At 54.5% G+C, this 27,395-nt stretch overlaps 1 protein-coding gene across 1 annotated transcript; it reads right to left on the bottom strand.

Moving 5' to 3' along the window:
* Nucleotides 1-668: 668 nt before the first annotated feature.
* Nucleotides 669-27,126, bottom strand: RBPMS2 (RNA binding protein, mRNA processing factor 2). Its single transcript, XM_072738789.1, has 8 exons — nt 26,753-27,126; nt 10,508-10,585; nt 9,856-9,894; nt 9,106-9,168; nt 8,429-8,579; nt 7,786-7,937; nt 2,055-2,124; nt 669-1,791 (listed from the first exon to the last, which is right to left on the bottom strand). Exons 1-7 carry the CDS (start codon nt 26,855-26,857, stop codon nt 2,062-2,064), a joined length of 651 nt encoding a protein of 216 aa, XP_072594890.1. The 5' UTR covers nt 26,858-27,126; the 3' UTR covers nt 669-1,791; nt 2,055-2,061.
* Between the last annotated feature and the right edge of the window lie 269 nt (nt 27,127-27,395).

Here is a 27,395-nt window from a genome sequence, read left to right on the forward strand (position 1 = left end):
AAACTGAGGCCCCAAATCACAAAATAGTTGGGCTCGCTGCGGGCGTCCTGATTGGGTGCAGGGCAGTCCAGGGTCTCGGCTCCACAGTTTCCCTGACCTTCATACCCGTGTACTCTGGCTTCCAGCTAAACCTCCCCTCAGGAATCGGCCAGCGCTGAGAGTTCCCAGGGAGCTTACAAGGCTGCAGGAGCACAGATAACCCTTTCTGGACCAGACTCCTGGGTTCTCCTTCCCTCCTGCACAGCCTCATAAGACCTACACCAAGGACGCTTCCTGGAGGAGCCCACCCTTCCCAACCAGTCTTTTGCTGCTGGAGGGTCTGAAAAGGCCACAGGCCAGGAAGGGTCAGTCCAAGTAGAGCACTGCACCCAGAGAAAATAAAGGTCCCATTTGGGTGCTACCCTGAGTGCAGGGAGCCTCCATCCAGATCTTCGGAACTCAGATGAGGAAGAAGTGAATCAATCAAAACCAGGGTGGGCTGGCAGGTGTGTGCAAGGAAGGCCCTTTCCCTCCAGGACTTCAGGTACCCCGGGAAGGAAGAAGAGCCAAAGCGAGCCCTAGGGCCTGGGCCCACTTGGCCTCCTTCTCCCAGCTTGAAAACAGCTACCCCTCAGTTGTGCCCTCCCGGCGGCCACCTACATCCCCTGGAAGCAAAGGTCAGAGAGCAGTTCCTTTGGATGACTTTTTATTTTGCATTTCATATATTATCCAGCTTCACATTCTCACAGGATCTGCAATTACAACAGCCACCTTGTCTCCCAAGTCTGAAAACGTCAAGACAGCCACAGCTGCGGCCAAAGGCAAAGCACAGATGTGCTCACGAAACAACAAAAAAATTGCACAAATTTTTTTCCTTCATTTTTCTGAAACGAACACCTGACACAAAGGCTCATTGCTGGAGAATGGAAAACCTTTTCTTCTTCATGCCTCAAACTAAACATTAAACTTATCTGACAAGGCGAACAAGGTCTCTTTAATAATTAATTGCACACACACACGAAAAATCCTTTATGATGCATAAATATTTTGTTACACAGGGTACAAAAATACTTTCACTTTTTGGTTGGTTTCGAAGTTCGGAAAGAATGAGGAGCACGGGCAGGGGTGGGGTGCGCTGTGGAGAGGTAAGCAAACCGGGCAGAGACAGGATTTTCTTAGTGGTCGGTGGCCCCTCTAGGAGGAGGTGGAAGCGGGGAACCCGGATTTGAAATGAAAAAGAAAACACTACCTCTGTCAGGTGGTCGTTGCTGTTGGGCCTGGAAGTGCGTGGGGGTGGCGGGGGGCCCGGGCTGTGGGACGGAGCGAGCTCCGGGGCTCGGTCCTCACGGAAGCAGGGGGATGTGTGTGGGGGGGAGGTGTGGAGAGAGGGACCAGGAATGATGAACCGGTTGGTGGCCAGGACCTGTTGCTATGGTGACACAATGTGAGAACAAACTGTACACTCACATATACACAAGTTTAAGTGTCTTAATTCATGCCAGAAAACATGCAAAATTAAATGCCTCGTTTCTCTGAGGTGGAGCTAGGGAAGCAAGTCTGGACCGAGGTGGGGCCTCGCTCGGCCCCAGGGAGACCTGGGCTGGGGCTGGGCATCCCAGCGGGAAGGCCCCCTTCCTCCCGGGAGGCCTCGGCCAGGGGCTGCGGGGAGGGACAGGGCCCAGGAAGAGGAGGAAGCAGACAGGAAGCAGTCCACTGAGTCAGGCTTAAAATTCACAGTCTTTGGAGGGCAGCGGCAGCTCAGAGCGGCTTCCTCCCCAGCGGGGCAGGGCCTTCGAGCTGCGGGGACAGGACCTGGAAGGAGGCGAGAGAGGCGGCTATGAGCGGGGCGCGGGGCCGGAGCCGGACCCAGGCCTTGCCCCGTGAGAGGCTGCAGGACGGACGGCAGGGGTGACGTGTGGGGAGAAGGGGGAGGAAAACCGGCCACAGAGCCTAGCGCAAGCTCAGCGGGACACGTGGCCCAGTGAGCTGCCGGCTCGGGCACAGGGAGGCGCCGCGGCCCTGCGGGAAGCCGGGCCCCGGGCCGCCTTCCTCCTGGGCCTCTGGGCCACACTTACTGAAGAACTAACAGAACTGCCGGTATTTCCATCCTTGCTGGGTGGTGTCAGAGGAAGGGTACCAGCGCACCTGCAAGAGAAGCCAACGTCAGGAGCTAGCTGTGCAGTCCCTTCTCCTGACCGGGGAGCCTTCGGGGTCCCTGCTGGCGTCCTGGTTCTGTCCTGACTGGCCGATGCCGGGCCAGGTACTCACCTCTAGGCATCATCAATTTCTTCATCCTGAAAATGGGAGCGCGCCACCTGACCTGCCTCCTTCCTGGGACTGAGGTTCCAATGAGAGAACGATCACGAAGGTGTTGACACTGCCCTAAGGCGATGTGTGTGTGCACCTGGTTGTGCCACACGGAGCGGGGTGGTGGGGGTAGGGGCACTGGTGCCAGCAATCTGCCCTCCCCTCTTAACCGGGGGGGGGGGGTGTAGCACTCTTGCCATTGGGAGAACAAACCTAATATATTTTTGCTCAGCTTCCCAGTGCCCTCATCCACATATGGGACAGAGGTGACAAGGTCACAGGCGTCTGTGAAGATTAGGTGAGACAATGTACGAACATCTTAGAAACCAAAGCTGCCCTGGTCTCCAAGGGGTACGACTCTCAGTCGTCGGTCCCGCCCTTGTACGATTCTCCAAGGAAGCCAGGGCTGAGACCAGCAGATGCTTCCATCCCTTCCCAATCCTCCATTATCAGCCTCCCAAGTCTAGAGATTTGTAACCCACCAGCTGAGCCCTCCAGGGGGGCCTGGCAGCTACTTCGACCCCCAGGCCCTACGGAGCAGTAACCCCAGAGCAGGATTCCCAGAGACGGGGCAGGCAACAATGTGCCCTTCCCTTCTAGGCACACCCTCCATGGGGTGTTGTCTGGGCGGTGGGCCAGTCGTCTGGGCGGTGAGCTATGCTGGGTGCCAAGGTTGCAGGGAGGCCACCTGCCCCAGTTACAGAGAGCATGCCTGCCCCGGCCTGACCCATGGCTGCCTGGGAGTGGTGGGGGCACAGGGCATTACAAGACAGCTCAGGGGCAAGGGGCAGAGTGCACAGAAGGGAGCCTGGGGTCCCCTCAGGAAAAGGAAGGGATGGTACGCAAGAGCCAGCATAGAAAACAAGTAGCATGTGGACACACAGACAACTCCCCTGACGCTGTAGTAGTGGACTCAGTTACCCACTTGGCTGCCTAGAATCCCTGCCTCTGTAACAGAGACGATATGGAGCGATGCCAGGTCATCAAGGGGCTGATGGAAGCTTCCTGAGAATTTCTGTGTCTCCTTCAAATTTTGGGTGTTTTGTACACCCTAAGACTCTGGTCACCACATGCTCAGCAGCAAGTCAGAGGCTGGCTGCCCTACATGCCATACAGCAGGTGCAGGTCCTAGGCCACCTGTCCAATACCAGAATCTTCCCTGGGCTACAAGGACGTGGCACTGCTCTCACCAGGACACAGGTGACACCCGGCTGCCAGAACCACCTTGATTAAGCGTCATACCTCACAGAAAACACTGAGCTGTCCAGCCTCTGGGGCTGCTACCTTCTCTCCTGTCTCCACAACATCTGGAAGCAGTTCCCTCCCCTTCTGACTGATGAGTGGGAGGGAGTGGGAGGACACCTCTCCTCCCCTTGGCTGAGCTGTGGGATGCGAGCTCAGCTGGAAGGGTGGCTAGACACTGAGCTTAAAAGAGGGACAACAAGGAAACCAGCATGGGGGCTACCAGCCAAGCCTGTGGCCCAGTCCAGCTCGGGAACCGCCCCCACATCCTGGGGGGTTCCAAAAACTGCCCCTCCCCCAGCCTCTGGCTGGTGTCACCCTGCAGCAAGAAGTCTGGACAGGCTGAGTATCTTGCAGGGCTGGAAAAGGGGTGAATGTCAGTTAGGTGGGAAGGGCTCAGAGGCCTCTGACTCTCTCAGAACTGGGGAAGCCGAGACTTCCAGCAGCTGTGTAAGGGCTCCCTCGGCAAGCCTGCCTCATGGGGTTCCCCGCTCTCCCCACTCATTGCTGCAGCTGGCCTCCAAAGCAGCAACTGTCCCCTTAGCCCGAGATGAACCACCATGTCCTTGGGGAGGAAGCAGAAGAAAGCCCCCATCTCTGAATTTGGGACAGATGTGCCACCCAAGTGGACAGAACATACTTGAGGGGCTGCCTTTCCACTTCCTCAGACACCTGATAGAGGCTGGCAGTCGGGGCCTCTAAAGAAGCACCGTCCCTTCCTGCCCCAGCTCAGAACTAGAGACCCAAGACCCAGGGACCAGGGCCAACACATCAGGGAGTGAGTGATCAGCCTGTTCTCAGGGCCTCCAGTTGTTAATGGGGATTCTGGGGGTCCTGAGAAGCCATCCCACAGGGGTAGGCTCCCCCACAGGTGTAGGCCCCCCCACAGGGGCAGGCCCATGGGCTTCTAGAATGGCCAGGTTCCAAGAGGACCAGCATTATAACAAAGAAGGAAGGGAGCAGGGCACATGAACTCAGTCCTCTCAGACCTTGGGACTGACTGAGAAGATACCCAGGGGCAGAGAAAGGAGTGAATCCAAGAAGAAATAGGAATAGCCTAGAAATACAGCAGCTTCACTCAACAGAAAGTCAACTAAAGGAACACTGAGGTTGGCGTGTCTACACTTTGACCCTGTAATAGTTCTAGGAATTTATGATAAGGAAACCCAGCAGGACAGGTGCACAGGGCGCACAAGGGCGCCCACTGCAGCATGGCCTACCAGCGGCAGAGAAGTGTGTTAACAACCTAATTTACTATCAACAGGGAGCTGGACACATTTATACAATAGTGGGTTTGCGAGGCATCCAGAATGTAGGTCTACACTGACTGATGGGAAACACGTCCTAATACTTAAGTTTTAAAAAGAGTAAATGTCTAACTTTCATAAAAGATCCACATCTATGGATCTTATTATACCTGTGCACCCAACCACCTAGCACGCCTAAGCATTCAAAGCAGCAATTTTCAGGAGAGCAGGATCATAAGCAAAGGGAAAAGAGAACCCTACCATACCCATTATACAGATCAGAAAATAGAGGCAAAAGAGTTCACGTGACATTAAGGTCACCAGTAAGAGGTGAGCCAGGGTAAGAGGGGAAAAAAGCCACTGTCAATGATCCCCACGGATCCAGGCAGAAGTGGGAAATGAAGTCCAGTCTGAGAGGACCCTGGGATGCAAGGGGACACAGAATCCCTGCCTCAAGGCATGTGCCAGGCCCCGGCAGGCCCCTGCCACCCATACCTCTTGCATGCCTCACCCTTATCTTAAAGGGGAACATTCTATGAAGAGAACCAGAAGGTGGAAAAGATGGCCTCATGCCAAGACAGAGTGGGACTGAGCCATCTCCAGGCCCCGTCCTGCAGGCCGGGCCCAGTGGCCACATCCAGATGCTGAGGCTGAGCTAGTGGCAGAGGGCATGCAGTCAGGGTGTGCATGTTGGGGAAGAGAAAGGAAGGACTGCTTTTCATCCCCTTTTGCTACTACCTCTCTCCAAGTCACGTTCTTGCCCACAAGCACAGAAAGTCAGTTCTGTTGTTCCTCTGGGTTCAGAATAATGCCCTCGGGATCAATAGGTTCTACTTTCTTTATTTAGGGTTTTCAGCCTCCACTTCTGGACAGCACTGCCAGGGCCCAATGAGGAAGATCTTGGAAGGTAAAAACACACTACTACTGCCACTACTGGGAAAATATTCTCATGCTTTGGCTCAGACGGTGTTCTTTGCTGTTGCGAAGACGGATGTCCAGAGGTGTCGAGTGGCAGAGACAGAAAACTAGTTCCTACCTGGTCTGGTCTCTTGCCATTAGCCTGCCTCCTGGAAAATGCTGTTATCCTTTGGGGTAGCCTGTATCCCCTTCCCAGGGAGGCCAGAGATAGGCTCTGAGACACAATGAGGCCTCCAGACTCAGAGAAGACCCAGTGGGCACCAGACAGTAATGGACATTAGATGACAACTATGACAATCCGCACTTCTCCAGACTCCCTGTATGCTAATATGCAAAACACAAACACCTATCAAGTAGGTATGATTATCATCATTCAAAAAAAAAAAAAAAAATGGAGACACGGAGCGGTTAGATAACTTGCCCAAGGTCACACAGGTGTCGAGAGAGGCAGGATTTGGACTGACACAGCTGGACAGGCATCAGCCTCTGGGCGTGGACAGGGTGGGCGGAAGCTAGAAAGAGAGCCAACCGGAGGGCACGGAGCCCTGCGGTCTGGGGTTGAAGGACAGGTCGTCGTGTGCCACTGCCAGCCAGCCAGGGAGCCGCCTCTCCTTATTAACTTGCCGGACTGTCTCTGGCTCCCAACCTCTGCCTCCCCGTTGTCACGGCTGAGCGTCTCAGAGCAGATGCAGGAGAACCTCTCCACCGGATCGGGTCTTGCCCCCTTGTTTTACAGCTGAGGACAGGTAGCTAACTAGTGGCAACGCTGGGATCAGAGGCAAGGAGCCCAGCAAGGCCGCCGCAGTCGGAGTCCCTGCTTGGCCAGGAGCACTCCCGCCAGCCTTCCACACTCCGCGAGGTCAGAGGACAAGGACTGTCTTCCGGGCTCCCCACAGAACCTGGTTTGTGGTAAATACCCAAACATTTCCCTGCAGGGAAGGATCTTTACCACCTTCCTATCCCCTGGATCGGTTTTCCAGCTGTTTGTGGTGCACAGCTGGGGAGCAGCGCCAAGTTTAACCTCACTTCTAACCTCAGCACGATCTCAAGTGGCCGTGGCCAAGGAGAATCCTGCCGCTGAAGGAAAACAGCTTGCTGGGGTAGGAGCCGGGTGGACCCAGACAGACATGCGCTCCACCCTCCCTCGGGCAGGGCGCCCAACTTCTCCCACCTCGGCTTCTGGTTCCGGTGAACTTCTCCTGTCCTGCTCCTCCTCCTGCCCTATTGCCCTGGCTGGGCAACCTCCGTCAACTGCACAGCTTGCCTGGCTATGTCGCTCTTCCCAAGGCTCAGCTCTTGCTCGGTCTACTGATCACAGGCCAGAGCAGGCTCGCCATCGCCGCTCAGCCTGGTTGCACCAGGTCCACACCGCCGGCAGCGTAACCCATGACCGCAGCTCGCCAGCCTCTCGGGCACCTGGCACAGCCCTCGGAGAGCACAAAGCCCTGCGGTGCCTGGGCCCTCCCGGCCCAGTACCCACCTCCCCAACTCTCCCCTAGAAGCGATGGTTCCCTCTTTCCGGCCCCAGCACAGGTTCACCACAGAGGGCGTCCAGGCTCCACGAAAACAAGAGCAAACACTCACTGAGCGCTCAGGACCTTCCAGGTGCTCAGGACCTTCCAGGTGCCGTGTTGTTAACATGTGATTCTCACAACAACCCTGAGGCAGATAATACTGTTCTCATTCTTCCAAACAGTAAAAAAGTCAAGACACTGAAATCTTTGAGAGCTTTCTGAAGTTTATAAAGATCAGAGAGGCAGAGGCAGGCGGCCTGGCTCCAGAGGCCACACTCAGGTTGGCTTTGGAACAGTGGCTCTGTCACCATGGGCAGTACGCAGCATGGTGCCCACCCGCGCGTGTTCAGGGGGTGGTAGGACCACACTGGGTCTCTCTTGGCACTCACGTTCTGCCGTGGATCCTTGATGTGGCCTAACGGCTAATCCTCTCCCTCCCCTTTATCTGATCCCAAACCCTAAAGATAAGGTCATGGAAGAGAACAGTCCTGCTGCAGCTCTGGAGGCATGAGCGGCCCAGAGGCCACCTAGGAACAAAGTCTGGCCAGCTTAGAGCCTCTTCCCCCAGAGGGGCTTACCTGAGCGTGGAGGGCAGCGGCAGCAGCGGCAGTGGCAGCTGGGTAGGTAAATGCAGCAGGTGAGATGGCGGGGGTCAGCTCTGTGGTATACAGTGGGTAGGGGGCCCAGGCCTCTGGGGACGCAGGGATCAGAGCAGCCCCCATGAGGTCATCTGCAATGGGAGACAACAGCCCCACTCTCAGAGCACAGGTCTCCCCTTCCACTACTCTATTCGAAACAGAGAAGGGGATCTATCACTGTGGTTGAAGCATAAGCTCCCCGCTGAGGCCAGACTTCCCCCAAGGACCCCAAGACCAGAGAAACAAGCCCAGCTAACTTGACCCAGAATGCTGAGCATCCTGTCTGCTTCAAGAAGCCCTCGGATGGGCCTTTGCCCACCTCAACCAAGAGAACTCAGGAAAGGCTTCAGGGGAGTTGGATGATATATATGGATAGCTCAGGAGCTCAGTCTGCAGTCCAGCGAAGGCTAGGGGGCAGGAAGGAACCCCAGAGACAGGTGGCTGTGGACAGAAGCAGCCTCCTGGCAAGGACGGACTCCCTCAACAAGAATCTCGATGTCTTTCCTCTGTATACAGCTCTGCTTGGGTCCCCAGCTCGGGCCAAGTAAAAGGACAGCAGACAACAGCTCTGAGCACCACTCACAGGGGTCCCGTGCGATGAAGTGTGCTCCTAGGGTGGGGTGAGCATTGGTGGGATTAGGTGTAGCCATCAGCTTGTTCTTGGCCATCTTGGTGTTGGCTTTGGCAAACTCTAGCCTCAAGGTCTGTGGGTTCTCAGGATCAAAGCGAATACCCTATAAGAGAAGGGAAGCAAAGGAAGAAACTGTGGGACCAGGACTATCCACTGCAATGGGCACAGGGCCCCAGGAAAGATCTTGCCTAGCGGTGTCTGGGTGGCTCAGTCGTTTGTGCGTCTGACTCCTGATTTTGGATCAGGTTGTGATCCTGGGGTCCCAGGACCAGAACCTGCGGTGGGAGAGGAGTCCTTTTGTCTCCCTTTCCCTCTGGCATCTCCCCCTGCTTGTGTTCTCTCTCAAACAAACAAATAAATCTTAAAAAGAAAGAAAAGAAATGATCCTGCCTCAAAGACTCACCCATGCAAGGGACAAGACAGAGGACACATTGCTTAGATCTTGTGAGCAGTGGCATTTGACATAGATAGTGCAGCCAGGGACTTTGCCCCAGAGTGGCTGGGAAATAAGGCACATCTGTAGGCCCTTTTTTGGGGCGTGGAGTGGGGGAAGGTTTACAGGAGGTAGAACAGGAATACTCATTGCCTAGAGGTCTGTGGGTCAGAGAAAGCCTTGTTTGTCTACTCACGTTCAACGCATTCTTGGCTGCTTCTGCTCCTGCTCGGCTGTCAAAGATCACAAAACCAACGGGCTAGTAGGAAAAAGAGAGAACACCCTTGCATCTCTCCCTCAAAATTAAAACAAAATAAAACAAAAACAACTTCTTGCCTATATCCTCCTTGTGTTTAGCTGTTACAGTAGAAGCTTCTCGCACACCCAAAGTCTCCCACCCAGGTTTCACACTGTGGGAAAGGGTGTACTGACAGAGCTTTATCCCACCGCATTAAAAATCACCCTTTCCATAAATTTTTTTTTTTTAACGCATGCAGGTAATTAAGAGTAAGTTCCAGTGTTTTCCCTAGCAAGAAAGAGGATGGCAATGTATCAAGCACATGAGAAGGCTCCAGGTTCAATCAAGGGGCAACAGGTTGAAAACTTCTCCAACTTCATTCTGGCATGTTCACTCCAGACCCCAAACGGCCCCCCAAAGGGCCATCAGAAACCAGAGCACAGCCACCATGTCTGTGCTCTACAGCCCTGGCGCCAGGCTGTGGCTTCTCAAAAGCCAGAGGTGGAGGGACCAGGAGCTGACTTAGGAAAGGACAAGGGACCTGTGGAGGCTGCTCTCACATCAGCCCAGAACAGAAACGGGATGAAAGGGAGCAGGTCTCAGCTGCAAAACGCCTCAGGATGAGGAAAAGGGCAGCAGGCTCGGGTCCAAGTTCAGTAGTTGGTCTGGGCTGGGAGGGGGAAAAAAAACACTTTGGAGAGAAATTACCTGTCTCGATGTGAGCTTGATCAGGGACCCTTCATAGCCCTGCAGAGAGAGGTGGTCATCACCAGGAAGGTCAGAAGCCCTTAGTTGTGCTAATCCCAGCCACTTGTGACGTCAGCCCCCCTCCTCCAACGCCGGGTCTGCATCATTCTCACACTCTTCCCCCAACCCACATGGCCACCACCCTGATCTCTACCACTGTTGAGCGCCCTCTGGCCCTGTGTTCCCTATCACATGGTCTAGCACACGGGGTGGGCATCATGCGGCAGCATTCATCATTTCATGCGTAAATTCCCGCTTGCTCCGCTGACTTGTAATCTGGAAGGACAGACCCTAGCTTGTAAAGTTTTCTCAAAACTTAAACTGAAAAGTGTACACTGAATCTCAAAGATTCCTTATATGGCAAAGTCTACTGACGGTCTCTCTCGTTTCCACTTCACAGATGAGGAAAGAGAGGCTCAGAAAGGGCTAAGCAATTGGTGGGAAGCCACACGGGAATTAGCAGAACCAGGAGAGAACCAGAGAGCCAGGGCTGCGATCACAGTTTCTGATACACTGTCCTCTGCTTTCCTGCTGCCCTTTCCAGGTCAGAGTCGTTCCTGATGCTTCTCCTCCATCCTAGGCTCTGCCCATGGGTGGCTGGGTCCAGACTCACCTTGAAAGGCCGGAAGAGCAGGTACAGTTCTCTGGGTTTAATGTCCACAGGGAGGCCACTGACGAATAGCGTTCGGACCTGGGGACAGAGACCACAGCAGGCAGGGATAATGGCTCCTCCTTCAGGAAGGAACAGGAATCCTTCCAGAGGTGAGGGAAGAATTTTGAATATCCTGGGCTTCCTTTGGAGGCCGAGGCAAATGAACACTTGGCAAGTTTTTTTTGTTTTTGTTTTTTAAGATTTCATTTATTTATTCATGAGAGACACAGAGAGAGAGAGGCAGAGACACAGGCAGAGGGAGAAGCAGGCTCCACGTGGGGAGCCCGAGGCAGGACTCAATCCTGGGACTCCAGAATCACACCTGAGCGGAAGGCAGCGCTCAACCAGAGCCACCCGGGCGTCCCCACCTGGCAGTTTAAGCCCGTGCTGTATGCTTCCCTGAGACTTCAAGAAACCTATGGTGTCTTATCCCCAAAATTATGTAAGTCAAAATGTATATATTTTTCCAAATTACCAATGGATCCCTGGTTGAGAGGCTCTCTGCCTGGTCTAGAGAACGGATCACAAGAAGTCTTAGGCCACACTACACCCTAGAGGGATTTCCACAGATGGCCTAGCATGTTCACATCCGTCTCCGAGTGCTTCCTACACGGATGGAGGCTCTTCAATGGCAGGTAATGTGTTGTGCTCCTGCCTCTGTGCCCAGTCCTTAGCATGGTGCTGTACTAAATGTTTACTGAATAAGGGACCTGGCTAAGGAGTCAGAGATGGAACAAAAATGCTGGGTTTTGAAGAAGGAGTAGGATCTCACCAGCTTCAAGTGAGGCAGATGGTGCTCTAAGTTATGAGCCTTGCCCTCAACATGGCTACAAGCTGGTGGTAAAGCCAGATCTAGATGCCAGGTGTCCGTCCTGTAACTCTGACCAAACCCGACCTCCTGAACAGCGAGGGAGTTCCCTAAGAGGACCAGCACTCTAGGTCACCACTGCTAGTTACATGTTGCTGGCACCAGATGCTAAGATAGCAAGGCCAGATGAGCCAATAATTGTAATTGGAAGAGAGGATCTTCCATCGTTCAGGTCCATTAAAAAAATACGTATTAAAACTGTGGCTGAATCATGAAAAACCCAAATGAATAGAGCTTCCCTATACACTGACTCCTGCTCTCAAGTAGCATCTATCACCAAGCCAAGCACAGGTCTTCTCAACGCATCCCTGCCAGGTTATGAAAAAGCTCACATGCCTCAGCCACTCCCATCCCCCGTGTGGCCACTCCTGAGAACATTTGGATGCCCTCCAGTGGCCCTATCCCCTACTCCAGAGGCACCAAAGAATGTCCTTCATGCTCCAGTGATGGCCTGATGGACCCAGGCAATAGCCCTTTCAATGGCTTGAATCAGGAACCTGAGCAGCTAGGCAGTTACACCCAAGGCAGGTAGACAGACAGACATAGACACAAAGACCCCCCCCCCCCATAAATACACAGACCTCAACAACAGAGTCAGGGATGGCAAAGCAGACCAGAGTCACAGTCCCACCCACACAAGAATGACTCCCAGCCGGTGGCTGATAGGTAAGGACAAGCTTCTTCTCTCACATAGGGTTTTGCCAAGAAGCATCCCAGGCAAAAACCCTTGCCATTCGGTATGCATCTATCCCCTCTGGTCATGCATTTCCCTCGCCACACACACCTTTACTTCCTGGGATGAAGGTTCTGCACATTTCACATCGCTGTGTACACAGGTCTTGAGCATGGCCCTATTTCTAGAAGAAGCTAGAAAGACCTGGACAGCCTAAGCTCCAGGTAAACCCAGCTCCAGGACTCCAGAGAACGATGGTCCTCTACACCCTTCTGCCCTCTGATGAAAGGGCCTTTAATTTACATGTAAAACCTCAAACAGAAGTGACATGATCAGGTCACCCAGCTTGTTCTTAAAAGGCAGCAGACCCAGAACTCAAGACCTACGTCTTCGGACTGCACATCTGGGCTGCTTTTGGGTGCCAGCACTTGGGCACCCAGCCCATCCCCCAAAGATGGACTGAAAGGGCGCAAGCCCAGCCAGAACTGTGCTGGGCGGACCTGGATTGGTACTACTCCCTCCTCTTCGGGATGTGGTTTTGGTCAAAGACACAGAACCAGAGCTGCCCCACAGAAAGCTCTGCCTCAGTTCTCCCCAGGGGCCACCCATTTCACCCAGGCTAATTTTAAACCCTTCCTCAAATGGCTCCTTGCTGACCAGACCTCCCCTGGGGCCCCCTTAAATAGCAAGTTCTCAGCACAAAATTTCCTGCTTGGGCTGGGGGTGGGGCCGAGGGTGAGGACAGGGGAGCTTTCCCTCATTCCCAGCTCGGATCCTTGTTTCCAGCCTCCCCTCTGGGCCAGATGACCCCTTTCCTGTTTCTATCTTTTAGGTTTTAAGTGTCCAAAATGCTACAAGACAGCTACCGTCTTCCATCTGGCCACCTCTCAGGAAACAAGCTGAGGTCAGGCAGTTACGGATTAGGTGGTGGGTCCCCACCTGCCAGGTCACAGGAAGCCCAACCTGAATACTCTCCTTGGTTCTTACTTGATCTCCCCAGTAGATGATGTGCCCTCTGCCTATCCTCTTGTGCAGATGGGGAAACTGAGGCCCAGAAAGGGCTCATGCAGCTTAGCTCACAAAGGAGCCAAGCTGGGTAAGACCCAGGCACCCTGACTTAACCATCTACACCACCAGCAATCCATTTGCTGTGGGGACAGAGGGAGTGGCACCTTGGTGGCCTCGTTAGCCTCAGGAGTGGGCAAAGAGCCGCCATATGTCCATTCAGTAGGCAGTCCCCTCCCTAGGCACTTGTTTAGATGACAGAGTGATGGGGGCAGAATGAGAAACAGGCAAACCAGAGGTGAAAGGAAGTGTAAGCTCGGCAGGCTGGTCAGCTACATGTGGAGAGGACAAGAGGCTGCAGAGCCCACCCCACCTCCCTCCATCCTGCTTCCGACCGACCGTAAGTCCCTGGCCCCAACTACTCCAGGTCCCAGACAAGCACCCACACGGGCCTGTAACGAGGCCCTGGGTTGGGCTGCCCCTCAGTGTACCTCTTCCTCACTCCCTGAAGGGCACTCCTCTTTTGGGTCCCTCACTCCCTTTCCTTTCTCTGAAGTCTTATGGGGCCAGGACCCTCTGCCTTCTGTCATTCCCACAGTCCAAACTTACCCCCTCCATCTGGAATCGATAAAACCCCAGATAGGAGCCAAGTCTCCAAACTTTTCCATCCCCCAATGTGCCTAGAGTCAGGCCTCAGCATTTGAACTACGCACACCTCTCACCCATCTCTATGCACCCCAGTCCGTCCAAATGAGAAACTCCCAGCCAGAGACAGATGTGGCCCAGCAGGGCACAGTGACACCAGACATGGGGAAGGCTCTTGTTGGCTACACTGCAGTCTGCATCCCAGCTTTTTGCTTGGCTTGGGGAAGCTGTCTCATCTCTCCAGATCTCACTTCCTTCATCTATACAACCCTGATCTCCAGGATACCTCCAGGTAGATCTCCATCTACCTCCAGGATAAAGAGCTCACTTTACCCTATTACCAGCACGTAGAAGAGGCTCAACAAAATGCTGGTTCAGGGACGTCTGGGTGGCTCAGTGGTTGAGCGTTTGCCTTTGGCCCAGGGCCTGATCCTGGAGACCCAGGATCAAGTCCCATATTGGGCTCCCTGCATGGAGCCTGCTTCTCCCTCTTCCTGTGTCTCTGCCTCTCTCTCTGTCATGACTAAATAAATAAAATCTCAAAAAAAAAAAAAAAAAAAGTGCTGGTTCACTTAGGGTTCCTGTAATCACAGCACTGACCTGGACAAAAACCTCCCCTCTATCAGGTACCATGAGCTATTTATTTATAAAGTTGCCTAGTGAGTCAGAATTGGATCCAAGTCTGTCTAGAGCTGGGAATGCAGGTGAGTCAACCTCAGGTAGTCACTGAATTCTTTACTGTTCCTCGTCCCTAGGGAGGGAATGGCCAACGTGGAAGGCACCATGGAGACTGGCTTGTTGGACACCCTCTTTCTTCAGATGAGGGAAATGAGGCTCAGAATAGAGGGGAGACAGAGCAAGCTGACAGTGCAGTCAGGATCCTTTAGGGGACAGCAGGGACAGAGACATACAGGCCTCGCCAACTAGTCCTGTGTCCCAGGCTGGCCCTGGAAACCACTCCTTCCATGCCACGACTGACGCCAGCCTCATGGCAATAGGGTGCAATGTTCAGGAAAGAGGCTGGGTACAGGCAAGGATTTGGGCACCAACTGTGGATTGATGCCAAGCTAGAAAGACTAGCCACAGAACCCATGTCCTGCCCTATTATAGATGTTTAGTACAGGAATTCAATGCAAAAATGTTTTAAAGTATTTGAAGAGGGATCCCTGAGTGGCTCAGCAGTTTAGCGTCTATCTTTGGCCCAGGGAATGATCCTGGAGACCTGGGATCGAGTCCCATGTCAGGGTCTCTGCATGGAGCCTGCTTCTCCCTCTGCTTCTGCCTCTCTCTCTCTCTGTGTCTCTCGTGAATAAATAAATAAAACCTTTTTAAAAGTTTTAAAAAAATAAAGTATTTGAAGAATGGGGCGCCTGGGTGGCTCAGTTGGTTGGGTGTCTGCCATTGGTTCAGGTCATGATCTCGGGGTCCTGGGATTGAGGATTTCCACGCTGGCAATCCCCGCTCAGCGGAGAGCCTGCTTCTCCCTCTCCTCCCCACTTATGCTCTCTGTTGCTATCTGTCTCTCTCTCAAATAAATAAAATCTTTAAAAAAAAAAAAAGTTTTTGGAGAAAACATAAGGAGTGGTTCATACAATCCCAGGCTAGTGGAAGGCACTAAACTTGTTACCTGGGCCCTCTCCTTCCATACACTCCACCATCTCTCCAGAAGTATCCAGGCAACCCAAGGGATTATGTCCCCTGTCCTGAAATGTCAAAGGCAACCACAGTCCTTTTAAAGTGGTCTTTATAGCAAGTACAATGGATGGTACTGGACCACAGCTACATCCTCAACACAGCTGGAAGGTTAAGTTTGAAACAGGATAGGGAGAGTATTAGGGGAAAAGTGGAGAATCTTTATAAGTCAGTGAAAGAAGAAACATGTTGAGAAACAGCTCTTCTGGTGGAACCTGCTAGAAGTACCAGATTCAACATGGACATGGAACTTGGCCAGATGAGTGTGCCCATAAAGACACTGCAAACATGGCTACGCGGCCTTCTTGATGGTCAGGAGCAGACTTGGCCTTGCTGGAGGTCCCAGCCAGCCCCAGGCGTGCCTAGAGGAACCAGACGGCATTCGGCACAACTGCGCCCCCCATCCAGCAGGCTCTGTGGGCCCCGGGGCTGCTGCTCCCTTAAGCAAGTCCCTGCTGCCTGTCCTTCCCCTGAGCTGTTGGCAGAAGGGTGGGGGAGGTCCAGTCTTGTGTAAGTCCACTCTGCAGGCTATCACTGGTGGTCAGACTTCCTGGGGTTGTCTAGCTACCCCCTCCAGCTCGTGCTGGGCCTACAGTGCTGGGGCCAGGGAGAGTGGGGTGCTCCTCACCTCCTCCACAGGAGGCCAGAGCTCACTTCCAGTGCTCCAGGGGAGGGGCAGCATCTGAGCGGCCTCCCCCACCTCCAGCATTATTCTAGAGGCTCCTGTGGAGGGAATGCCCCCCAGAAGGAGCCTCTCAACCCACTTTCTAACCCCAGCACGTCAGGCTCCCTGTACTCCCCGGCTATTTCCTTCAGGTCTCAAACTGGAGGTGTCTTTCTCTCTCTCTCTCTTCGGCCCTCTGTAGCACTAAGATTACCTTCTAAAGAGAAGTAGGAAGAAGGGACTCTGACAATCTCATTCATATCTGTGTGCCTGATGTTCTTCCTTCAGACAAACTGACATTTGTTTCTAGATGTTCAGGAAAAATGAAATCAAACAAAAGGCTTCAGGAGCAAGATGATGGTGAGACATGAGGCACGACACTTACAGCACAAGTTCTGGCTTCTGTGGGAAAGGCTTCTAGACAAGACCCACCCTCTTTCCAGCAGTCCAAGTGGACATCTCTTGTGGTCCTGGACATGCCCACAGGCAGACCTGCCATCCAGGGCTCCCAACTGTGGACAGTGGCTGCTCAGAGGTCTCCCTCCTCCCCAGCAGGGCACACAGGGCACCCAGCTCACATGGAGGCTGTACAGGAGCTAAAGGAAGGGGGCTGTCAGGGGACAGGGAACACCATCTGGGTCTTCTATACGAGGAAAACAGCCAATCAAAGCTTCCATGAGGCACAGGACTGGGCCAGCAGTCGACCAAGGGTCCTCCTCCAGTAAAGAGGACCCCACACTCAGGCTGGGGCCTGGCCGCTCTGCCTTCACCAGGTGGGTGCCTTCCTTCGCAAAGAGGGACAGGCCTGATGCTCAGGGCCCGGTAGCTTCACCTCGCCCCAAACTTTTTGACACAAGACTCCCTTCATTAAGCATTAAACATTCAACTTTGTGGTTTAAGGGCCACAGCAGAGTATTGTGGCTGAGAGGACAGGCTCCAAAAGGTCCAGCTTTTATTATGAGACAGAAAGGGTTAACACTGCTCTCAGAAACAGTGGAATGCTCATGGATATTAAACTCTCATCTTTTGACTCTGAAGGACAGCCACAGCCTTCTTAAAAACCCCAGCCTCGGGCAACCCGGGCAACCCTAGTGGCCCAGCGGTTTAGCGCCACCTTCAGCCTGGGGCGTGATCCTGGAGACCCGGGATCAAGTCTCACGTCCGGCTCCCTGCATGGAGCCTGCTTCTCCCTCTGCCTGTGTCTCTGCCTCTCTCTCTCTGTGTCTATCATGAATAAATAAATAAAATCTTAAAAAAAAAATTCTCCAAAACACCTAACATAGAATTAATAAAAACAAAACAAAAAAACCCAGCCTCGGAATCTCCAAGATAGCACCCTGTCTGGACTTGAGGGACCACCTGCCCGGAGGACAGGCCTTTCTCCACAAAGGATGCTGAAGCATGAAACATCAGGGCCACCAGGAACACTGTGCCCTAGGAGACAGACCCCTGCCTTCCAGGCAAATATCTGCCTAGGGGGATGGGGCATGAGGAGGACACACCCGGGGACACTGGACTGTGGGCAATAGACACCTCCTGCCAAAGAGATAAAAATGACATTTGAAAATGGATTCTTTGCAGCAATCCTGTAGCACCTCTGGAAGCTTGAATTCAATCTGGAAAGGAGGAACTATTTCAACTGTCCATTGCATCCAACTGCCCAAGTGATGGGCTCGCTCTGAATCCCCACCTACTCGCAGCTTAGAGAGAGCTCTGGTGTCATCTGGATGGAAACCACCATTTCTGGATGGAAACCACCATTCAGGGAAGGGAGCTGGGGGAAGAGTCCAGAAAGGGAAAGACCAGCCTCTCACAAGCCCCTCCCACATCCTTCCCGAACTCCCAGCCCCCTGAAGCAACTGAAAGCCAGAATATTTGAGCTGGAAGAAACTTTCAATGAGGAAACCAAGGCCCAGGGGTCCAGCGAGTTGCTCCCCCTGACTAAGCATTGACTAAGCATGTCAAGAAGCAGCCCCAGTGTCCCCAGGTGCTCGTGGGTCAATGCTCCTTTGCAGACCTTGATCTCAACACACCAACTTCCTCAGACCCCAGTCAGGTGGGCCGGGGGCACACCTTAGCCTCTGAGCTGAGAGGACAGAAGCAGCCCCTAGCCCCTCACAGAAGGCTGACTTGGGGCGGGGGTGGGTCCTACTGGATGATCCCATGCTTAGTCCTTAACAGAATTAATCAGAGGCAAGTCAAAGGAAGATGGACAGACTGCTAACTCCCAGCAGCTAAGTGGGGATGGCCTTGTGCCCGGCAGACTTGCAGGCACGAGTGGGAGCAGGGTCACACACCTGCCTCAGACAGGGCCCCAGAAGCCCTAAGTCCGCACGAAAGCCCAGGCCACCCCATCTACCACTCCCACCCCCACTGGCTTGACCCCGGGAGTTTATGAAGCACAGCTGCGTTACATACGGCTTATGGCTTTCCTGAAACAAAGATACGAAAGGTCCCTTTTCCTTTTTTATTTTTATTTTTTAAGATTTTTATTTATTTGAGGGAGGGGGCAGCAAGAACAAGTAGTGGGACAGAGATGGACAAGCATGGGCAGGGCTCAATCTCTGGACCCTGAGACCACAACCTGAGCTGAAATCAAGAGTCGGATGCGTAGCGGTCTGAGCCACTCAGGTTCCTCCCTAAAAGTCCTTTCTAAGCTTATACCGGCCATCATCACCCCCACCTCTGCTCTGGCTTCTCCAAGGGGAAGAAACTCCATTGAGAATCAAGACATTGGATTCAGGCTAAGCCTCCTGCTCAGCAAGCACTGCTGATCAGATGCAGAAACAAAAGAAAAAGAGCCTCAAACCAACTGCCGGGGAGCCTGAGTAGAAATCCCAGCCTGGCCCCCAGCCAGGCAGGTGGCTTTGTGGCCTTCCTCTGCTGCCTCGACTATAAAGAGGAAGGATGCACTGGCCTCAAGGTCCTTCACACTCCACCTTGTAAGAGACCAAGGAAGCAGGAAAGGTGACTGAGTCTTAGAATAAGGCTTGGGCACTGTCCTCCATCTGCTCAGAGTTTAAGCACTCCCCTTCTGCCCGTAAAAAGGCAAAGAAAGTGGTGAAAAAGGGGATAGAGAATGAAAGGGTGACAGAGCAGGAAGTCAGCAGCCAGGCCCTGGGGGTCTGGAAGGGGTCTCTGCTGGGGCAATGGTGGGGTTGCCAAAAAGAAGCCTCAGGGCAGTCTCCCACACAGAACTCCCATCCAGAGGTCTCAGCGGCCAGGGCTTTTTCTTCTGTGCATGGATATAGAGGGCGGGATGGGGGATGGTTTCTGCCTGGGTCCCAGGCCTAGGCTTGACACTAGCAGGTTGCTCTTACCCCTCCCGGGGGAAAGAAGTCCCTCTGAGTGGGGCCACTTGACGAGAGGTGGATGGAATGTGGTGACATGGCCCGCAGACGCAGGACTTATAAGGGCTGAACAAGGCCACAGGGAAAAAGAGCAAGCAGATACAGCCAGACAGTGGATGTGAACGGAGACACACACTCCCAGAAACCCAGGGCTTCCCATGCGCCCTCGGAGGAGCTCGGGGCTGCTCAGCTCCTAGGCTAGGACACTGCCCAGCTTCCCCCCACCCAGGACACCTCCGGTGCCATTACTCTGACCTGGTGTGAAGCACCAGGCTTAGGATATGCTGTACATCGTTTTGCCTGCCCCTGCTAATTACAGGTCCAAATCACAGGGTTTGACTCTCGGGCTCTTCTCTGGGCAGCACTTTGTGGCTTCTTGGTCTTTCCTACCTACCATCTGGCATGTCAGGCTGACAGTCCCTTGATGTAACAGGCAGGGCAGTACTGGCCCATTTTACAGATGAAGAACCAGCTCAGGGATCAGGTGTTTGGCCAGCTAGTGGCAGAGCTGGTAGTAAAATCCAAATTGCCTGGGAAGTTGAGGCATTTCCCCTACAGCCTGCAATGTGTCCTAGAGTCCAGACTGTGGATGTATAGGGGTCAGGGGAACCAAGCTGGGATGGTTAAGAAGTTCCCTAAAGGGTGGGATAGGGCTGGGTATGAATTGAGTTTTAAATAATGAGGCTCCAGACCTCATACTCCAAGCTACTTCTAGCCCAGGAACAGAAGACACAATTTCTTGGGGACATACCCAGTCAAAAAGCCTGTTGTGAGCACAGCCTACACTTCTTTTATAGGGAACCAGACCAAACTGCATGAACTGCACCATGCAGACTCAGTGCTATGGCTGGGTGACTGTTTTCCATTTGGTTCCAGACAGTGCCAGGGGCCAAGGCTTTCAGAGGCAACTCAACTGGCAGGTTCACAGGGCCCCCAGCATGGAGGTCTTCAGGGCAAGGCTTCCCTCCCTCCTGTGCCATCCACCTCCCCTCTGTTCCTCCTGGTGCTGTGTGGTCAGCCAACACAAATCTACTGCTCATTCCTGCGTCTGGCAAGGGTTGCAGCTGTCACCACTGCCACACACCAACCTTCGCATCAAAGTCTTAGCCTGGGGGAATCTCATGCCCCTCCCCCAGCTCCAAAACCAATACCTCCAACCCTTAAGCCACCTGATGTTACACCACTGTGAACACAGAGCACTGAGCCTACCACATCTGCCCACTACGTGAAGGAAGAAGATGAGGCCCAATAAGAGATGTTTCCTAACCTATGCTCCTGTTGGGAGAGGCTGTTTGGGAACGGAAGCTGCTTCAAGGGTCTGCACTCTGGTTTGGAGCTCCCCTGTCACAAACATCCCAAGCTGTGCCTGGATATGGCCACAACCATATGTCAAGAACGAGAACCAGTCTGAGCGAAAGTTCAATGAGAACATTTCAACAAATGTTCTCAAAAAAGGGTCCAGGTCCTATTCCAATAACCTTTCCGGACACTTCCTCCACCAACAAAAGCCCAAGACCCATTTGGGGAGGGCAAGGGTGGCTCACCAAAAAAGTCTAGGTATTCCAAACACTCCTCCCATGGCCTAGTCCCTTTCTCCCCGGGAGTCCCAGGCCTGTTCAGAACTATACAGGCTGCCTTGATGACTTGTGACAGCCAAGAGCCTCTGCTCAGTGGGCCATAAACTAAAGGCCATGGTGGATAGGCCCAAACAGACCCTCCCACTACACATAGCCCCTGCTATACTCCAGAGGCTCCTGGCCCAGATGGATCCACCAGCCAACTCTTCAGGAATTGCTGTCTCTTCTGTCAGCTTTGGCACAGCTCAGAGGTAACCATATTTTTTCCCTCCAAGGATAGCTTCGGGGAAACAGCAGAAAAAGGGAGGCCATGCTGTCCCTGGGCAGGGAATAGGGGTTCTGAAAGACAGAGCCTTGTGTGGTATCTATAGCTCCTGCCTCACGGCACCATGGTTTTTGAAGTATGGTAACAGGCTCTGCCCCACTGCCTCATGGCTTTGCCAGGGGTGTGAGGACCCCTCTGAGGCAGCCACGGTCAGGGGATGGCAGAGAAACTAGCAAGTTATCAGATATCACTGCTATCTAAAACCAGTGGCCCAGCAGAAGCTGGGGGCCACTGAGTGGTGCCAGAACCTAGCACTGTAGTTCAGTTCTGGATAACCAGAGGTTGGAGGCCACAGACCAGCAGCCCAGCCCTCAGGGCAGGCGGGATGGACTCCTCTCACTCTCAGGACTGCCTGGAGGCCTAATGGGATAAATAGGTGGAGAGCATGAGAGCAAAAAAGCAAGGCATCCCACACTTCACGTCTTAATTCTACTTAGAGCACCCCACTGGAGATGGGGAGGAGAAGAAACCAGAATGTCCAAAAGCTTAATAGGATTCAAAAGCTGGTTCTTACTGGGATAAGCTAGGAAGGCTGCCCATGTGCAGGGAAGAAGGAGATAAGGAGACCCAAGAAAATGACCCCCTCCCCCATGCACAAAATGACAGGCAGTCACTTTAGAGTGGGTACGAAGGTGGGCCAGGGAGAATGAAAGCAGTAAGCCCCCATACAGGCAATAAGGGGGTGTACTGCCTGTAGACAACTGAACAATAATAAAACGGACTTGATCTGGTTTTACCACCCTGGGATGGCAATTCTAACCTGTATCTGTGTTAAAATGCTCCTCCTACAAGGGCTGCCAGCTTCCATCACCCAATCTTCAAATACCCTCAGGTAACTAGCCTGGAGCAGCAGCATCCAAAGCTCAGGCCTCAAAAACTTTAGTTGCAGGACTTTTTTGAGACCCCCCCCCAAAAAAAACCCCTAATATAAAACAGAATAGCAGTTATACTGTGTGGTTAAGGGCAAAATCTAGGTAAAAATGCCAACTTATCTACTTACTAGCTACATGAAAGTTTTAAAAGATTTTATTTATTTGAAAGAGAGTGAGGGACGCCTGGGGGGCTCAGCAGTTAAGCGTCTGCCTGCCTTCAACTCAGGGTTTAATCCTGGAGTCCCGGGATTGCTCCCTGCGTGGAGCCTGCTTCCCCCTCTGCCTCTCTGTGTTTCATGAATAAACATATCAATAAAATCTTAAACACACACACACACACACACACACACACACACACACACACACGAGGGGGAGGGGCAGAGGGAGGAGAGAATCCCAAGCAGCAGACTCATGCTAAGCACTGAGGTAGATGTGGGGCTCCATCTCAGGACCCTGAGATCACGACCTGAGCCAGACGCCCAACCAACTGAGCCACCCAGGCGCCCCTACACAAAAGTTATTTAACCGCTCTTCATTCCTCATTCTTAACAAGGCGATGACAATAATGTAGCAATTCACAGTGCTGTTGGGAAAGTTCAAGGAGGTAAAATGGTAAGGTACTTAGAATAACGCCTGGCATGAATACTGTGATAGGTTTACCATCATTAGGACAGCCTATTAGGTTATTTGAGCAGAGAAGTCACATCCCCAGCAACCCTGAGGGAGGAAGAGGACCCACAGCCTATAGAATCTGCCTGAATCTACCTGCCTGGGCCCTGTCTCCAGGTAAATGGCCAAAAGTACAGATGCCTCCCTTCCCTCATACAAAAAAAAAAAAAAAAAAAAAGCTTACAGATAGAGCACCTAAACATCCCAGATTCTGTCAAATATTTTTCATGGCAGAGAAAAGGCAAAGTGGCTGAATCACACGCTGGATCCCAGAATTCCTTCACCTTCATCTGGAGTGCTAACTGTGGCCCATCCTGCCAGGGACTTGGCTGGTTCCTCAGATGTCTAGAGGACACATGATGGACCCAAGGGTGCCAGGCCTGCAAGGAGCCATGTTGGCCCAGTTACACTGGGTGCAATGGACAAGCAGAGATGGGAGCGGGAGGGGAGCGAGGGGCCGAGACTCTCAGGTCAAGCTGTACCTCTGTGACTGCCATTAATGCCTGCCTTTCTATAGGGTTTAATGCCAGCCTTTCATTAGGCTGGCAAAAAATTTCTTTAACTCTTAGAAACTTGAACTCTATCCACCCAAGATTTCAAATATTACCTTTGCTCCCCTCACCCTGCCCCAGGGAATTACTGTAACTTACTATTACCTTGTATTTTGAACTTAAAGTCTCCCGTTTTCAAAATAGAGTATGTTTTCAAACCATAAGTAGCCCTCCCCAGAAACACTGTAACCCTCTAGTCAGCCCTAAAGAATCAGGCTTGCTGGGATCTGGGGATCCCCAGCATCAGAGGCAAGCCTGTCCTGTGCTACTGTATCACCTCACCTTCTGGATCTCCAGCACCAGGCATGACCCACCTGGGTTAAGGCATGACCTCTAGACTGAAAGGGATACTTAGCTCTGCCCCTGTAGACCCTCTCCTTAATTCATCGCTGCCGTCCTTAGTTTCAAAGGGTATCAAACAGTACCAGAGTTCCTAACACATCTCCTTTCCAAGTGGCAGAAAAATGACGATTTTCCCCCACTTTGCATGATCTCGGACTCCTCGTAGTGTGGATTCCAGTATTGCTGCAGCCTAGCAAACTCCTGGTAGTCATGTGGTTCCACCACTTACCTCTCCCTTTGACATTTGCTATTCCCTCTTCTTGGAATGCTTTCTGACCGGCACAGGCCTAACAACCTCCTACCCAGCCACATCTCAGGGAGGCCTGATCTCTACATTCTCAGGGGCACCACTGCATCACTTGCCGATACTCTCTTATTTTAGCTACCATTGCATTTAACATCTTGTCCCCTCTTCCTTCTCACCTTCTACTCTGTGATCTTTCCCCTCTAATCCTGCACCCTAGTCCAGAAAAAGAACCTGATGCCTGTGATAGGGTCATGAAGCCCCCATGCATAGGGTGGCAAAGCAGAGGAAGCCAAGGCCATACAAAGGAGCTTAAGATGAGCAGCCCCACTGATAGTCCCTTCTGGAACTAAAACAACACACCCCTTTCTCTCCAGCAACCTAACACTCTTAGGAATCGAAGTCTTGTGGTGGGCAAGTAGGATTCCTTGATTTTCTAGGTTTGCTTTACCTAATCTCCAAGAGCCAGCCTGGCTCAGCCATGCTAGTTAACTACCTCTGCCAACACATTCCCCGGATGGTGGCTCCTGGGGGATGCAGAAACGACTGCCTAGGGAGATCTAAGCTAAAGGGATGGAATCCAGTTCCAGTCCAAACCATCAATTCAAGAAGGAACCTCAGCAGAAGAGCTCTTGGCCCAGAAATCTAATGAGAGGAGGGGGCTCATTCTTGCACTTACCTGACTAGAGCAGACACCAGGATCCAGGAGATTCCCAGAACCTTAATTTTGGACTTCTGTTAAACACAGGCCTGGGCCGCTGCATCAGCACCTGTTGCAATGATTCCCTGAACCTACAGGGCTGTAACCCAGTTCTGCGCCAAGGAGAAGTTCATAGAGATTCCATTTCTTGAGGTTTCTGCCCTCTTTCTCAGAAAAAAACACTTAGAAAAAAGTGACCAATACTTCAAATGCTTTCTCTAAGAATTTAGCTTGGCCACAAGGTTCACCCTTCCCACTTCAAAGGGGTAGGTCTGAGGGTCAGCCCACCTCTTGGATGAATTCCCTGCTGAAGTCAACCATCTAGCGTCAGTGGCATTCTGGGTCTTTTCCCAGCTTCACAGGAGGCGGCTTCTCCCCACCCCCCCAATTCCAATCCACAGGAGGCCAAGTGGAGATCCCCACACGCACACCAGCAACCCTGTCACCCTCCCTCGAATCTCAGGGGAGATGCTGAACAACCAGGTAGAGTCAGGATGGGGTTAAGGTTCCCATCAGTGCCATGGGCCTGTCGGCACGTCAAGGTCCAAGGAGGACAAGGCCTTCAGGGGGCAAACCACCCCACACGGCACTGGAGCCCAAACAACACTGGCAGACAAATGTCAGGCGCTCCCCGGCCACCCTTCAGGAGGGAAGAGTTAGATATTCCCCCCTCCCCCCTCAAAAAAAAAGTGAGATCTAGACCTAGATTCTCAAGATGCCATGCCATTGGTGGACTAGGGCTAGCAGCAGGCCTCTGAATTACTAAGAGTGGGAGCTGGTGGTGTGACCCTCCCACCATCCCTCCCACAGTGAGGAGCCCAGCCCAGCAGTGGGCCACTGCCGCCATTCTGCACCAAATCTATAGCACGGCCACCGGCACCACCGCCACCGCATTGGGGCGAGGTAGCAACACCAGCCCCCACCAGGGGCTCTGTGGTTTCTCCCCCAGACCAAGGGGAAGGGACCTCAGGGTGGATAACTGGCCCTTGGTTTCCTGGGCAAGGGCTTGCCAGAGCGCGGCAGGAAAGGTCTCTTAGCCCTGGAGTGACACAGCAGGCCAGAGGCCCTTGGAGAGAGCTGCAAAGCCTGTCCCCTTCCACAACAGTTTTTGTCTCGTCAGGCCCAGCTCCTGGTCTCCATTTGCCGCCCGTAGCCTTAAGGCTTATATCCAGCACTTCACCCCCCCACGCACACACCCTCCCCGATTTCGCCATCCCATTAACCACCCCAGCTGCTGCTGATTCCACGAAGCCGACTCACACTCCCTCCTCTTTAGCACATGTCTGGTGGACGAGATAATGTCGCCTCTCCTTGTGGAATCCCACCCAGGCCGGCTCTGGGGTCCCGGACCGCCTGCCGGGGCAACACGGGAGAGGAGACCCGCGAGCCGAGGACCCGCAGGCATCCCCCTCGCTAGCCCTCGTTGGCGGCCCGCTGACCTCCTCGCAAAGCCCGGGTTCCGGGCTGCGCGGAAAGTCCGTCCACCCCCGTGACTACAGCGGGCCAGGGAGCCGGGCGGACGGGCCCGGGCCTCCAAGGTCACGGGGAGGGGTCAGGGTGGAAAGTGCAAGGGAGCGAGGCTGCCGCCCGCCCGCGGGGCTAATCCCGCTCGGCTCCTTCCAGCGGCGGCGGGAGTGCGGGCCTCGCCGGGGAGCGCCTGGGCACGGGGGCGCGGGCGCGGGCCCGGCCGGGGCAGAGCCCGAGGGACGCGCGCGGGGCAGGCGTGGGGCAGGCGTGGGGCAGGCGCCGCGCCGCTCGCCCACCGCGGGGCGCACGGACGGCGGCCGGCGCGCGGCCCGCCCCGAGCCCGGGAGGGCGGGGAGACAATGCCCGCCCGGCGGGGCAGTCCAGGCCGCGCGCCCCCGCCCGCCGGACACGGGCTGCTCCTCCCCGACCGAAGGGCAGCGGCGGGAAGGCGCCCGGAGCGGCTGCCAGACCGGCCCCGCGCGGCGCGGGAGGCCCAGCGCGCCCGTCCCCCGCCCACCTCCGCGTGCACCGCGCCCCGACCGGCCCCGGGGCCGAGACCCACCTCCTCCTCCAGAGCGCCGCCGGAGCCCGAGCCCGAGCCCGAGCCGGTGCCCGTGCCGGGGCCGGGGCCGGGGCTGTGCTCGCCGTCCGGCTTCAGGTTGCTCATGGTGCGGGGGTGGGGCGGGGTGGCGAGGGGAAGGGAGCGCGGGGGGCGAGCGCGGCGCCCGGCCCCGGCGGGGAGGTGGGAAGGGGCGCGGTGAGCGGTGCGCTCGGGGGTGCGGGCGGGGAGGCGGTGGGGGCGCGCGGGGCGGTGAGAGGGGCGGCCGCCGCGGCGGGCCGGGGTCACATCAAGTTTGCGGGTGCGGGAGGCGGGGGGTGCGGCGGGGGAGGCCCTCGGAACCGGAGCCGAGCCCGAGCGGCCGCCGCCTCCGCCTTTTCACTGCGACCGGCGAGTGCGCCCGCGGCGGCGGCGGCGGCGGGGGGCGGGCGCCGGGGGAGGGGGCGGGCGCCGGGCGGCGGCGGGGGGCGGGGGCCGGAACCGGCCTCAGCTGGGGCCCGGCCAGCCCCCTCCCCCGCCCTCCTCGCGGTCTCCGGGGGAACGCGCAGCCAATCCCCGCCGCCCGCTGCGGGCTCGCCCCGGCCCGGGCCGCGGCGCGCCGGCCTCCGGCGGGGCTTCTCCGCTCGCGCCCTCGCCGCCTCTCCCT

The sequence above is a fragment of the Vulpes vulpes genome, chromosome 15 (assembly GCF_048418805.1).
Source record: "Vulpes vulpes isolate BD-2025 chromosome 15, VulVul3, whole genome shotgun sequence".
Classification (NCBI taxonomy): Eukaryota; Metazoa; Chordata; class Mammalia; order Carnivora; family Canidae; genus Vulpes; species Vulpes vulpes.